General features: G+C 51.6%; 1 protein-coding gene across 1 annotated transcript; it reads right to left on the minus strand.

Annotated features, from left to right (window-relative positions):
• Positions 1-1,226: 1,226 nt before the first annotated feature.
• Positions 1,227-2,834, minus strand: LOC125514639 (expansin-A5-like). Its single transcript, XM_048679979.2, has 3 exons — positions 2,529-2,834; positions 2,088-2,418; positions 1,227-1,991 (listed from the first exon to the last, which is right to left on the minus strand). Exons 1-3 carry the CDS (start codon positions 2,749-2,751, stop codon positions 1,685-1,687), a joined length of 861 nt encoding a protein of 286 aa, XP_048535936.1. The 5' UTR covers positions 2,752-2,834; the 3' UTR covers positions 1,227-1,684.
• Positions 2,835-11,454: the final 8,620 nt, after the last annotated feature.

Consider the following 11,454-nt stretch of genomic DNA (forward strand, 5'->3'; position numbering starts at 1 on the left):
ATGCAAAATTTAAATTGTTAAAGAAAAGCAAAAAATTGTTAGTTGCCTATTCACCCCCCCCCCTCTAGTCAACCATATCGATTCTTTCACCCTTCCCGGTGGGACTCATAGTCTTTCCGATCGGTGATGGGGAAGGAGTTATTTTCCTGCTGCCGGGACCACGATGATCCAGCCCCAGAGGACCCAGCGCCCGTTGAGCCGACGCTATGGAGTCATGGCGGACAGATCTGTTCGGCGGCCAAGCGCTGTCCTCCGGGGAGCGGTGGAGTGCAATGCGGACTGACATTGCCTCGTCCAACCCTCACGGGATGATACCCCGGTCGATAGATCCGGACTAGTCGGAATCAGATCCGCTACGTGCCATGCCGGAGATGGCCGAAAATCACCGAGTATGACCTCAGGTGATAGAGGAAGTGGATGGGAGGAAAGTGTGAGGTGTTTAGGATTTGGTCCGATGATCGGATTGGGGGCAAATATATGTGGGGTCGGGTGGGCCAGCCTGGGCCGGGTCCGACGTGGCAGACACACCCGGGAGCTCTCATATTTGGGCTGGATATCAGTGATGCCAGTAAGGCCGGACGTTTGAGGCGTTTGTCTGGGTCGAAATTTCATGACCGGTTGGGCCGCTCGAGCATTTGAGGAGCCTGTCAGTCCGGATGTTTGAGACTTGTGTCTCAGGTCGAAATTTATGACTGGTTGGATTCGCTCGAGCATTTGAGGGTTTGGCCGCTCCGGTATTCGACGAGGGTTTGGTTCTCCGAGCTGTAGATGCTCTTAGGTGGAGTATGTTGTTTGTTCACGAGAGAAGCCTCACTTCTCGTTTTGTGTCTCAAACACCACCTTCCCTGCTGATTCTATTTTTATTGGAGAACTCCCTTACTCCCGTGGCTTCTTGTTTTGTGTCTCAAAACTTCACCTCTGCTGCTGATGCTATTTCTTACTGGATAACTACTTAAGCCCCGCAAAAAAAAAACTACTTAGCAGGGTTCTGCAGTTGATTCTTCGACCAACGGATAGTGATGTTTCATGTTATAATGCTCGGCCTCGCACCGACGACCAAGAATAAAACGAAATGTTCAGAAATCGACCAGAAAAGTTGTCTGCTTCCGTTTGAAGGTGAGCTCATTTGCGAGTAGAAGACAGCAGCGCAATAAAATTACAAGATGGGACAAGCACTGCTGTCTTCATCAGAGTTAAATACTTACATTGCTCAGAAGAGGAGGAAGTAAAACATGCAAAAGCCAGAGGCTTAAATTAACTCGGTCTGAGGTTACATCACAGCCAAGCACACACCACACACGAAAACATCCACGAGACAAAGGCCACCACCCAAGAGGCCCACTCGCTAAACAGGCGGGTGATACAAGGCGGCGTCGGTTAATCAAGCCAAGCCTTTACCACCGCTGCCATCCTAGCCAAAACCTCGTTCAAATGCTTTAGGCTTCAGCTACCACTCACTCACTCACTCACGCACGCTAACCAGACAATTAAAAGCCCATGATAATACTAGGCCTAACTACCTGCTACAGCCTCGAATCCCCGAAGAGCGTCGGACGCTTGTGGAAGAACCATCATAAAACCATGGCGCTTCCCAGCACGCTCCAGTCGGGAGGTTGACGACGACCACTACTGACCACTACTACTACAAGATAGTACTGCTTCGGCGGATGGATGATGCGGGCGCTCAGTGGAACTGGGCGCCGCTGAAGGTCTGGCCGAAGGACCAGCCGCGCGGCACGGCGTTGTTGGAGACGACGGACTGGCCGTTGCCGGCCGTGACGCGGAAGGAGAGGCCCTGCCCGTCGAGCAGCGCGTTGCTCTGCCAGTTCTGCCCCCAGTTGCGGGAGAGCGACTGCCACCCCGAGCGCGTGGACTTGACGGACACCGCGTGCACGTCGCCGGGGCCGCCCACGTTGGTGACGAGCACCAGGTTGAAGTAGGAGTGGCCGTTGATGGTGAACCGGATGCCGCCCTTCTTCTGGCACGCCACCCTGCACGACCAGATCCACGCCACCGTCAGTGTCAACTCCCTTAACAGTTCTTGGGCAGGCAAGGGTAGTAGTAATGCGTGACGGAAGGGGGCGAACCTGCGGTAGGAGACGGGGACAATGCCGGCCCGGTAGAGCGCGATGCGCTGGAAGACGGGCTGGGACATGTCGAAGTGGGCGCGGGGAGGGTTGCACCAGCCGCCGGCGTCGGAGTACTCGGCGAAGTTGGGCGGGCAGAAGTTGGTGGCGGTCACCACGGTGGAGCCGGGGAGGCAGGCGTGCGGCGCGCCGGCCTCGGTGCCGCCGGGGTCGCACCGCACCTCGAAGCAGGCCCCGCAGCTGAGGCCGTTGTTGAAGAGTGCCGTGCTCAGGGCCGCCGTGTTGGAGCCGTACCCCGTGCTGTAGAGGTTCCCGTAGCCGCACGCCCCACCTGCACACGCGCACGAGCAGACGGTGAGCACCGGCAGCGAGCGGCATCCAAGATGCACCAAGAAACAGTACTAGTACAATGCTGTGAGTGACGGTGTTTACTGCACGTACCCATGGTGCCGGAGGCGTCACCGCCGCCGTAGAAGGTGGCGTGCGCGGAGGCCCAGGCGCCACCGCCGAGCGGCGCGTGGGCGTGGTGACCGATGCCAGGCCCGTGCCGGTGGACCAGGCCGTGCCCCGGCAGGTGCGGGCCACGCCCCTGCCCGCGGGACAGGGCGAGCGGGAGCAGCGCGGCCACGAGGAAGGCGAGGAGGGCTGCTCGGGCGGGCGCCATCGGCACGGTGGAGCGGCTGCCTGGTGCGCGGTGAGGCCGGCGGGGGTGGGTGGAGCGCGGTGGGGATGTGCTGTGCTCTGGCGTCCGGGCTGGGATCCCATAAATAGAGCCGGGCGGCGCGGCGCGAACGGTTTCGAAACGGTGCGGCGCAGTGTGGAGTGAGGACTGGGGCGGGCACGCGGGCGGGGCCCGCGGTGGAAAAAGCAGCAGGTGGAGCGGCACGGAGGCCGCGACACGGGTTTCCTGGGGCGTTGGGGGGCGTGGCGGGAGTGGTAAAAGCAGCGGCAGCGGCAGCGGCCAAGACAAAAGCTGTGGCGCTGGCGGTGGGTGGAGGGTGGACTGGCTCGGGCGTACTCCCGCGCGGCGGTGGCAAGTTTGGAAGTGGGCCGAGCGGGAGCTAGCACTAGACCCGTAGGCCTGCTTGGTTCGCGGGCAATTTACAGATGCATAGCATGGCTCCACGATGATGAAAGGTGGATGGAAATTTCCGTCGAACGTGCCGGCCACGGGCGCCGGGTTTCGATTGCGTTACTGCTTGTCGTGGTACTACTGCTACGTTCCGTGGAAGATCACGTGGCCTGTTGCATGGCACTAACTGGGTGTTTTGGTTTTCAGTTTTAAACAAAGCTTAGTGGTTTGTTGGTTTTGCTCCGGTGTTTGGTGTGGCTTGCGAATACACAAATCTGGAAGTAAAATAAGGACGCCGTGGGGAGGAGCTCCGGTCTCAAGCTCGGGTCAGTCGGTTGCTTAAGAACAAGAACCTGCAATGCTCCTATATTCTAACGGAACTTGTCAGCCCCGGGATTGTAGGTGGCAAGCGGGATTTTTTTAAGCAAAGGTTTCTACGGTATCTTTGACCAAAGTACGGAGAAGTCTCGTTGATTTTTAACTTCAACATTCTACGACGCCAGCACAGACCGGAGTTTATTTCCTAGCGAGTGGCGATAGCATCTTTGATTTGGATGTTCCCGAAAAAACATTCATTTCCCTGGTTACCAAAGTAAAATGACATGTCGAACCATGTACTGACGGCGACTTAGAGCAGTCATGCGCCTCAAACCCTCCTCTCATGCCCGCGCGGACCCCTCGGTCACTATCCGGTCAAGAAATTTCGACTTAGACGGACGTCTCAAACATGCTTTAAATGTCCGGACTGACCGGTATCCCTCTTATCCAGTCTAAATATAGAGCGGATATAGGGACGCCCGCCATGTCGAAGCTAGCCCACGCTGACCCACCCGACCCACATATGTTCGTCCCTATTCACTCGTCGGATCAAACCCTAGCCACTTCACACTCCACTCCATCCATCACCCGAGCTCACCTCCAGCGATTTTCGGCCGTCTCTGGCATGGCGGGCAACTGATCTGACTCCGACCAGTCTGAATCCGTCGACAGGGGTATCAATCGTCCGGGTTGGAGGAGGCAGTGGCGGTCTGCATTGCACTCCGCCTCTCCCGAGAGGACAGCGCCCAGCCAATGGACGGATTTGTCCAGCGCGACTCTATGGCGTCGGCTCAACGGGTGCTCCGGGTCCTCTGGGACTGGATAATCGCAGTCTCGACGGCCGGAAAATCTCTCCTTCCCCATCACCGCCCGGGCAGACTATATGAGTCCCACCGGGAACGGGTAGCCCGCTGTGGGAAGGAGAGGATAAGGACCGCCGAGGCCTGTATCGCGACGGAAATGGTAGCGGCGGAGACGGCTAATGCGGCGATGCGGGCGGCCGTAGAGGAGGAAGTCATCCGCTCCCGCATTGTGAAGAAACGACAACGGAGAAACACGCGCGTCCCTGCGCGGGAGCAGAACCGGGTGTTCCGTGCCATGGCCGGACTGCCACCGAAGGAGGAAAAGGAGGACAACGGCGACGAGGACAGCTTCGGCGACGAGCAGATCCGGCTCAATCCCTACCACGTCATCTACCGGTATTTCCACGGGAAGGACGACAAGGGCGCCGGGAAGGGCAAGGGAAGTCGTGGATGATCTCCACCATAGCCAAACATGTCAAATTTTGGTAGTCCGATGGCACGTTTCGAAAGTAGCGATGGAGTAGCCGGACGATGTGTGTGCGTTGACATAGTTGCATGAATTTGGGATATGATAGTAGTGATGGAGCACAAAAGTAGCAACGATCGAAAATGCAAGGCCTCCTGCCTAGGACCTCCTAAGTATTCCTCGAAGTCGAATTCCACGTAGAATCATCCTCGGGATCCTCTGGCTCCTGGACTCCATCATATGATCGCAGTAACCGGAAAAAGGGGGAAAAGAAGTAGGAAAGAAACCGTGAGTACTCATCCAAAGTACTCGCAAGAAAGGATCTACACTACATATGCATTGGTATCAATGAAAAGGGTAGTAACTATGGACTGAACTGCAGAATGCCAGAATAAGAGGGGGATAGCTAGTCCTATTGAAGATTACGCTTCTAGCAGCCTCCATCTTGAAGCATATAGAAGAGAGTAGATGGTAAGTTCACCAAGTATCATCGCATATCATAATCCTACCCGGCGATCCTCTCCTCGTCGCCCTGTGAGAGAGCGATCACCGGGTTGTATCTGGCACTTGGAAGGGTGTGTTTTATTAAGTATCTGGTTCTAGTTATCATAAGGTCAAGGTATAACTCTGATTCGTCCTTTTACCGAGGGACGCGACTATTCAAATAGATAAACTTCCCTGCAGGGGTGCACCACATTTCCCAACACGCTCGATCCCTCTGGCCAGACACACTTTCCTGGGTCATGCCCGGCCTTAGAAGATCAACACGTCGCAGCCCTACCTAGGCACAACAAAGAGGTCAGCACGCCAGTCTAAATTCTATGGCGCAGGGGTCTGGGCCCATCGCCCATTGCAAACCTGCACGTTGCGTGGGCGGCCGGTGAGCAGACCCAGCAACCTCCATTACAAAGGAAGTCGCGTTACGCGGTCCAACCCGGCGTGCACCACTCAGTCGCTCACGTCAAGAAGGCTTCGGCTGATACCACGATGTCGAGTGCCCATAACTATTCCCGCGTAGTTGGTTAGTGCGTATAGGCCAGTGGCCAGACTCAGATCAAATACCAAGATCTCGTTAAGCATGTTATTTTGAAGTAACCGCGGACGCCGACCAGGTCCAGGCCCAACTCTCTCCTAGGTGGGGCTCAACCTGCCCTGTCGCTCCGCCACAAAGTAATCATCAGGGGGTTGTCGGGAACTCAGGCCCATCACTACCTGGATGGAACCACCTGCCCCTTCAGCCCCCATCTCCGAACAGTAACATAAGTAATGTAATAGTATAGTATAGTGTATATCCATGATCACCTCCCGAGTGATCATGGCCCAGTAATATAGCATGGCAGACGGACAAGAGTGTAGGGTCACTGATGATAAACTAGCATCATATACTAATCATTTAGGATTGCAGGTAAAGGTAACAACAGTAGTAGCAAAGACAGGCTATGCAGCAGAATAGGATTAACCCAAAGGAGTAACATGCTACACTACTCTAATGCAAGCAGTAGAGAGAAGGAGTAGGCGATATCAGGTTGATCAAGGGGGGGCTTGCCTGGTTGCTCTGGCAAGGAGGGGTCTTCGTCGATGTAGTCGATCACAGGGGTATCGGCAACAGTCTCGGGGTCTATTGGAAAGAAGTAATGGAGGGGAACACAATAAATAACAGAGCAATCAAAACATCACAAAGCATAAAATGGCAATACGCGGTGCCATGGGTGATCTAACGTAGGGATAGGTGATACCGGCGAAGGGGAAAAACATCTGGGAAAGTATTCCCGATGTTTGTCATTTTTGGACAGTCGAACCAGAGGGGAATGTTGCAAGTTCGCTATGCTAGGGATGTGTGGCGGATGAACGGACTACGTATTCAGATTCGTCTCGTCGTTCTGAGCAACTTTCATGTACAAAGTATTTTCATCCAAGTTACGGTTTATTTTATATTAATTTTCAAAGTTTTAAATAGTTATTATTATTATTATTATTATTAATACAAAAGAACATATTGCGCCAGCATGACGTCATCCCGACGTCAGCAGTCAACCAGCCAGTTGACTGGTCAAACTGATGTTTGGGCCCCACCTGTCATTGATAGTGGGTTTGACATAGTTTAAAACTAATCAAATTTAACAAATTAACCTACTGGACCCACACATCAGTGTCTACTTAGTGTAACTAATTAAATTAATTAATTAATTTCGGTCTTAATAAGTTTGGGGATGTGGGCCCCACTGGTAGTGACTTGGGGTGCACAGTCAGCACGTTGACCTGAGTCAACGCGGTCAATCGGGCCCGTGGGTCCCACCGGGCAGTGACCCAGGGGGGTGGCCCCGGGCCAGGCTAGGTCAGCGCGGCCGGCTCTCGCCGCCGGCGACCAAATACACGACGCTGACCCGCCAAAATTCACCGGAAAACGTGCACAGGGCATGGATTCATTCGCGCTTGGGCTCGTTCGAACGAGCGCGAAGAGGCACATCTACTGGCGTGAGCGGTTCGTCCCGATGTGGCCGGAGATGTCGCCGGCGCCGAGCTGAGAAGCGGCCGGAGCTCGGCCGTGGTCGGGATTGGTGTTGCGGGGGGGGGGGGGGGGGGGGTTGTTCGATGCGCGGACAGGCTCATTCCAGAGGTAGGACTCACCCGCGTCGATTGGTGGTCGCGGAGCGGCTGGGAGTGGTCCACAGGGACGACGACAACGAGTGGAGCGGCGGCGGCGTGCGGGCGAAAGCATAACCGGAGCTAGGGGCACTAGGGGATGTGGGTGTGCGTGCGTTGGACTCCTGGCAACTCCAGGAGCACGTATGTGGGCTCAGACACAAGCGACAGTAGTGGCGTGTGTGGCGGCGAAGCTAACAGCGGCAGTGGGCTCGGGGGCGAGGCCATGACCCCCGCGGGTTTGCTGCTGATCACCGGCGACGAGGGACACATGATGATGATGCCATCTTCCTTGAAGATCTCTCCAAGCATGGTGACGAAGATGAAGGCATGGGGGACTATGAACCCTACTCCCCGCCTCATCGTGGTGCTGTTTTTGGTCGCAATGGTCATCGTTATGACCGTCATGATCAGGATGACCGTGACAACCAAGCGAGAGTGAAGCTACATGAGCCATCATTCACGGGAAAAGAGGACCCGGATGCATATATTGAGTGGGAAGAGAAGTGTGACTAAATCTTTCGCATCCATGGTTTTTCTGAAGCTAAGAGAGTTGATCTTGCTGTTATGGAGTTCTCTGGTTATGCTCTTACATGGTGGAATCAGCTGCAAGACGATCGGTTGATGTCAGGCAATAATCATATCCGCAGCTGGACCTTGATGAAGTAAGTCATGAGGCGCCGTTTTGTTCCATCATACTATGAGAGGCAATTGTACAAGCTGTTGCAGGGGCTCACTCAAGGTTCCCGCACTGTTGAGGAGTACTATAAAGAGATGGAGGTGTTGCTGATTCAGACAAGAACCCATGAAAATGATGAGGCGGAAATGGCAAGATTTTTACATGGGCTGAATGATGAAATATCAGATTTTGTGGAGATGTTTCCTTATGATACAATACAAGATTTGGTACATCAAGCTATAAGAGTTGAGAAGAAGAATATGCGTAATGGTCGTACTTGTGGTTTCCAAGGCTGCACCACCACACGCTCATGGCAGCGAACACAACATCCATATGGTTCTCAATTTGAGGGCGCACCACCTAGGCACCCACATGCCTCGACGGCTTCCTCACCTGCTATTCGCAATGAAGATAAGAGGCCATCAGCTATAGCAGGAGTATCCTCTGCTCCACCTCCAGAAAAGAGTTCTACATGCAACAGCGACATTCAATGCCACAAATGCGAAGGAAGAGGTCATATTTCTTCGGAATGTCCCAGCAAAAGAACTATGATCCTCAATGAACGAGGTGAATGGGAGTCTGACAGTGACCATGAAGGTGGCAATGATGAAGTGGAATAGGAGCAAGGTTGGGAAGTAGGAGGAACTATTTTATCTAGTGAGGGACTTGATGGAGAAGCTTTGGTTGTATGTCGTTCACTTAACGCCCAAGTTGTGGAGGAGGAAAAGGGGCAGCGACATAATCTTTTCCACACGCGTTGCCTTATCAACTCAAAGATATGTCGAGTGATTGTTGATAGTGGCAGCTGTAGCAATATTGCAAGCACGGGGATGGTCGAGAAGCTTCAATTGCAAACAAAACGTCACCCACATCCATACCGCATGCAATGGCTGAATGATTGTGACGCAATTAATGTGATTAGCAGCATGCGAATACCAATTTCAGTAGGGACATATCAAGATGATGTTGAGTGTGATGTGGTGCCGATGGACACTTGTCACTTGCTTCTTGGACGACCGTGGTTGCATGACCGTGATGTGCAAATCAGCGGGCATGCGAATCGCTTATGTTTTGTCCATAGAGGAGAAAAGTTCAATTGGCTGCCCATGACACCTGAGGAAGTCTATCTTGATGAGATGAAAAGAAAAGGAAAGAAAAAGGGAGAGAGTGATCATACACAACGAGTGAGCCACCAACATAGTGAGGGAGTGTTTCCACAGCCAAAAGCTCCATAGCCAAATATGACCAAGCCCCGGGAAAAAGAGGGATTAGTTATGACAGCTAGGAAAAGGGATATGCGGGAATTGAGGGAACCTAATACTCCATTGTTTGTACTCATGTACAAGGAAACTTTATTGGCTGCTAACGACTTACCCTCAACTCTTCCTAGTGTTGTTCTTGATCTTTTGCAGGAGTATGAGGATGTGTTTCCCAAGGAGGTACCACCTGGTTTGCCACCGAAGCGGGGCATTGAGCACCAGATCGACTTGGTTCCGGGCGCCCCACTACCAAACTGGCCACCATATCGAGCAAACCCAGAGGATACGAAGGAAATTCAGAGGCAAGTAGAAGATCTTCTTAATAGAGGGTATGTAAGGGAAAGTCTTTCTCCTTGTGATGTTCCCATACTTTTAGTTCCAAAGAAAGATGGTACCATGCGCATGTGCACTGATTGTAGATCCGTTAACAACATAACTGTGAGATATCGGCACCCTATTCCTAGGCTCGATGACATGCTTGATGAACTTTGTGGCTCCACCATATTTTCCAAAATTGATTTACGAAGTGGTTACCACCAAATAAGAATGAAAGAGGGTGACGAATGGAAAACTGCATTTAAGACAAAATTTGGCTTGTATGAATGGTTGGTTATGCCCTTTGGATTAACAAATGCACCTAGTACTTTCATGAGATTGATGAATCATGTGCTTAGATCCTTCATTGGCAAGTTTGTCGTGGTTTACTTTGATGACATATTGATTTATAGCAAAACTTTGGAGGATCATGTTGTACATATAAAATGTGTGCTTGCTGTCCTACGGGAGGAAAAGTTGTATGCTAACGTGGAAAAGTGCACATTTTGCACAAACAAGGTTGTGTTTCTTGGCTTTGTTGTTTCAGCAAAAGGTGTGGAGGTCGATGAAGAGAAGATCAAGGCTATTCATGAGTGGATGCCTCCACAAAATGTGAGCTAAGTACGTAGCTTCCTCGGACTTGCAGGTTTCTACCGCCGGTTCATGAAGGATTTCAGCACCATTGCTGGACCAATGAATGAGTTAACGAAGAAAGACACTCATTCCAATGGGGTGATGCCCAAGACAAGTCCTTCCAAGAATTGAAGATGAGATTGACATCAGCCCCATTGCTTTCACTTCCTGATTTTGGTAAGACATTTGAGATTGAATGTGATGCAAGTGGTGTTGGTATTGGTGGAGTACTAATGCAAGAAGGTAAACCCATCGTCTATTTTAGTGAGAAGCTTAATGGTCCAACTCTTAATTATTCCGTCTATGATAAAGAATTGTATGCACTTGTTTGATCTTTGGAAACATGGCAGCATTACTTGTGGACAAAAGAGTTTGTAATACATTCTGACCATGAATCTTTAAAACATCTAAAGGGCCAACTAAAATTGAACCATAGACATGCAAAATGGAGTGAGTTCATAGAGTCTTTTCCTTATATTGTCAAGTACAAGAAAGGGAAGGATAACGTTGTTGCCTACGCATTGTCTAGATGTCACATTTTACTTTCCCAACTTGATGTTAAAATCCTTGGTTTACAAAGCATCAAAGAATTGTATGCTAACGACTCATACTTTTCTAAACCATTTTCAAAGTGCAACAAGGGAAAGGGATGGGAGAAGTTTCACTTGCATGATGGATTTCTATTTCGAGCTAACAAATTGTGCATCCCAGAATGTTCTGTTCGTCTGTTGCTCTTGTAGGAGGCTCACGCTGGTGGCATCATGGGACATTTTGGAGCCAACAAAACCGAAAGTGTGCTCGTTGATCACTTCTTTTGGCCGCGCATGAGATGTGACGTGGAACGCTACGTGATGAGATGCGAGATTTGTCACAAAGCTAAGTCCCGCTTGAATCCTCATGGTTTATATACTCCTCTATCTATTCCGAATACTCCGTGGAAAGATATTTCTACGGATTTTGTTCTTTGTTTACCACGGACTAAGAGGGGGAGTGACTCGGTGTTTGTGGTAGTTGATCGTTTTAGCAAAATGGCACATTTTACCCCTTGTCATAAGAGCGATGATGCTTCACACATTGTTGATCTATTTTTCAGGGAAGTTGTGCGGCTACATGGAGTACCACGCACGATTGTGTTAGACCATGACACCAAATTTCTAAGCTACTTTTGGAAGACCCTGT

This window comes from Triticum urartu, chromosome 6A (genome assembly GCF_056163025.1).
Source record: "Triticum urartu cultivar PI428250 chromosome 6A, HENAU_Tu73, whole genome shotgun sequence".
Classification (NCBI taxonomy): Eukaryota; Viridiplantae; Streptophyta; class Magnoliopsida; order Poales; family Poaceae; genus Triticum; species Triticum urartu.

Excerpts from the sequence above, each read along its gene's own strand:
- LOC125514639 (XM_048679979.2), bottom strand. The coding sequence starts at position 2,751 with ATGGCGCCCGCCCGAGCAGCCCTCCTCGCCTTCCTCGTGGCCGCGCTG. Across the intron at positions 2,419-2,528 it reads TGACGCCTCCGGCACCATGG|GTGGGGCGTGCGGCTACGGG; the intron begins GTACGTGCAGTA and ends GCGCGTGTGCAG. Across the intron at positions 1,992-2,087 it reads GTCCCCGTCTCCTACCGCAG|GGTGGCGTGCCAGAAGAAGG; the intron begins GTTCGCCCCCTT and ends CTGGTCGTGCAG.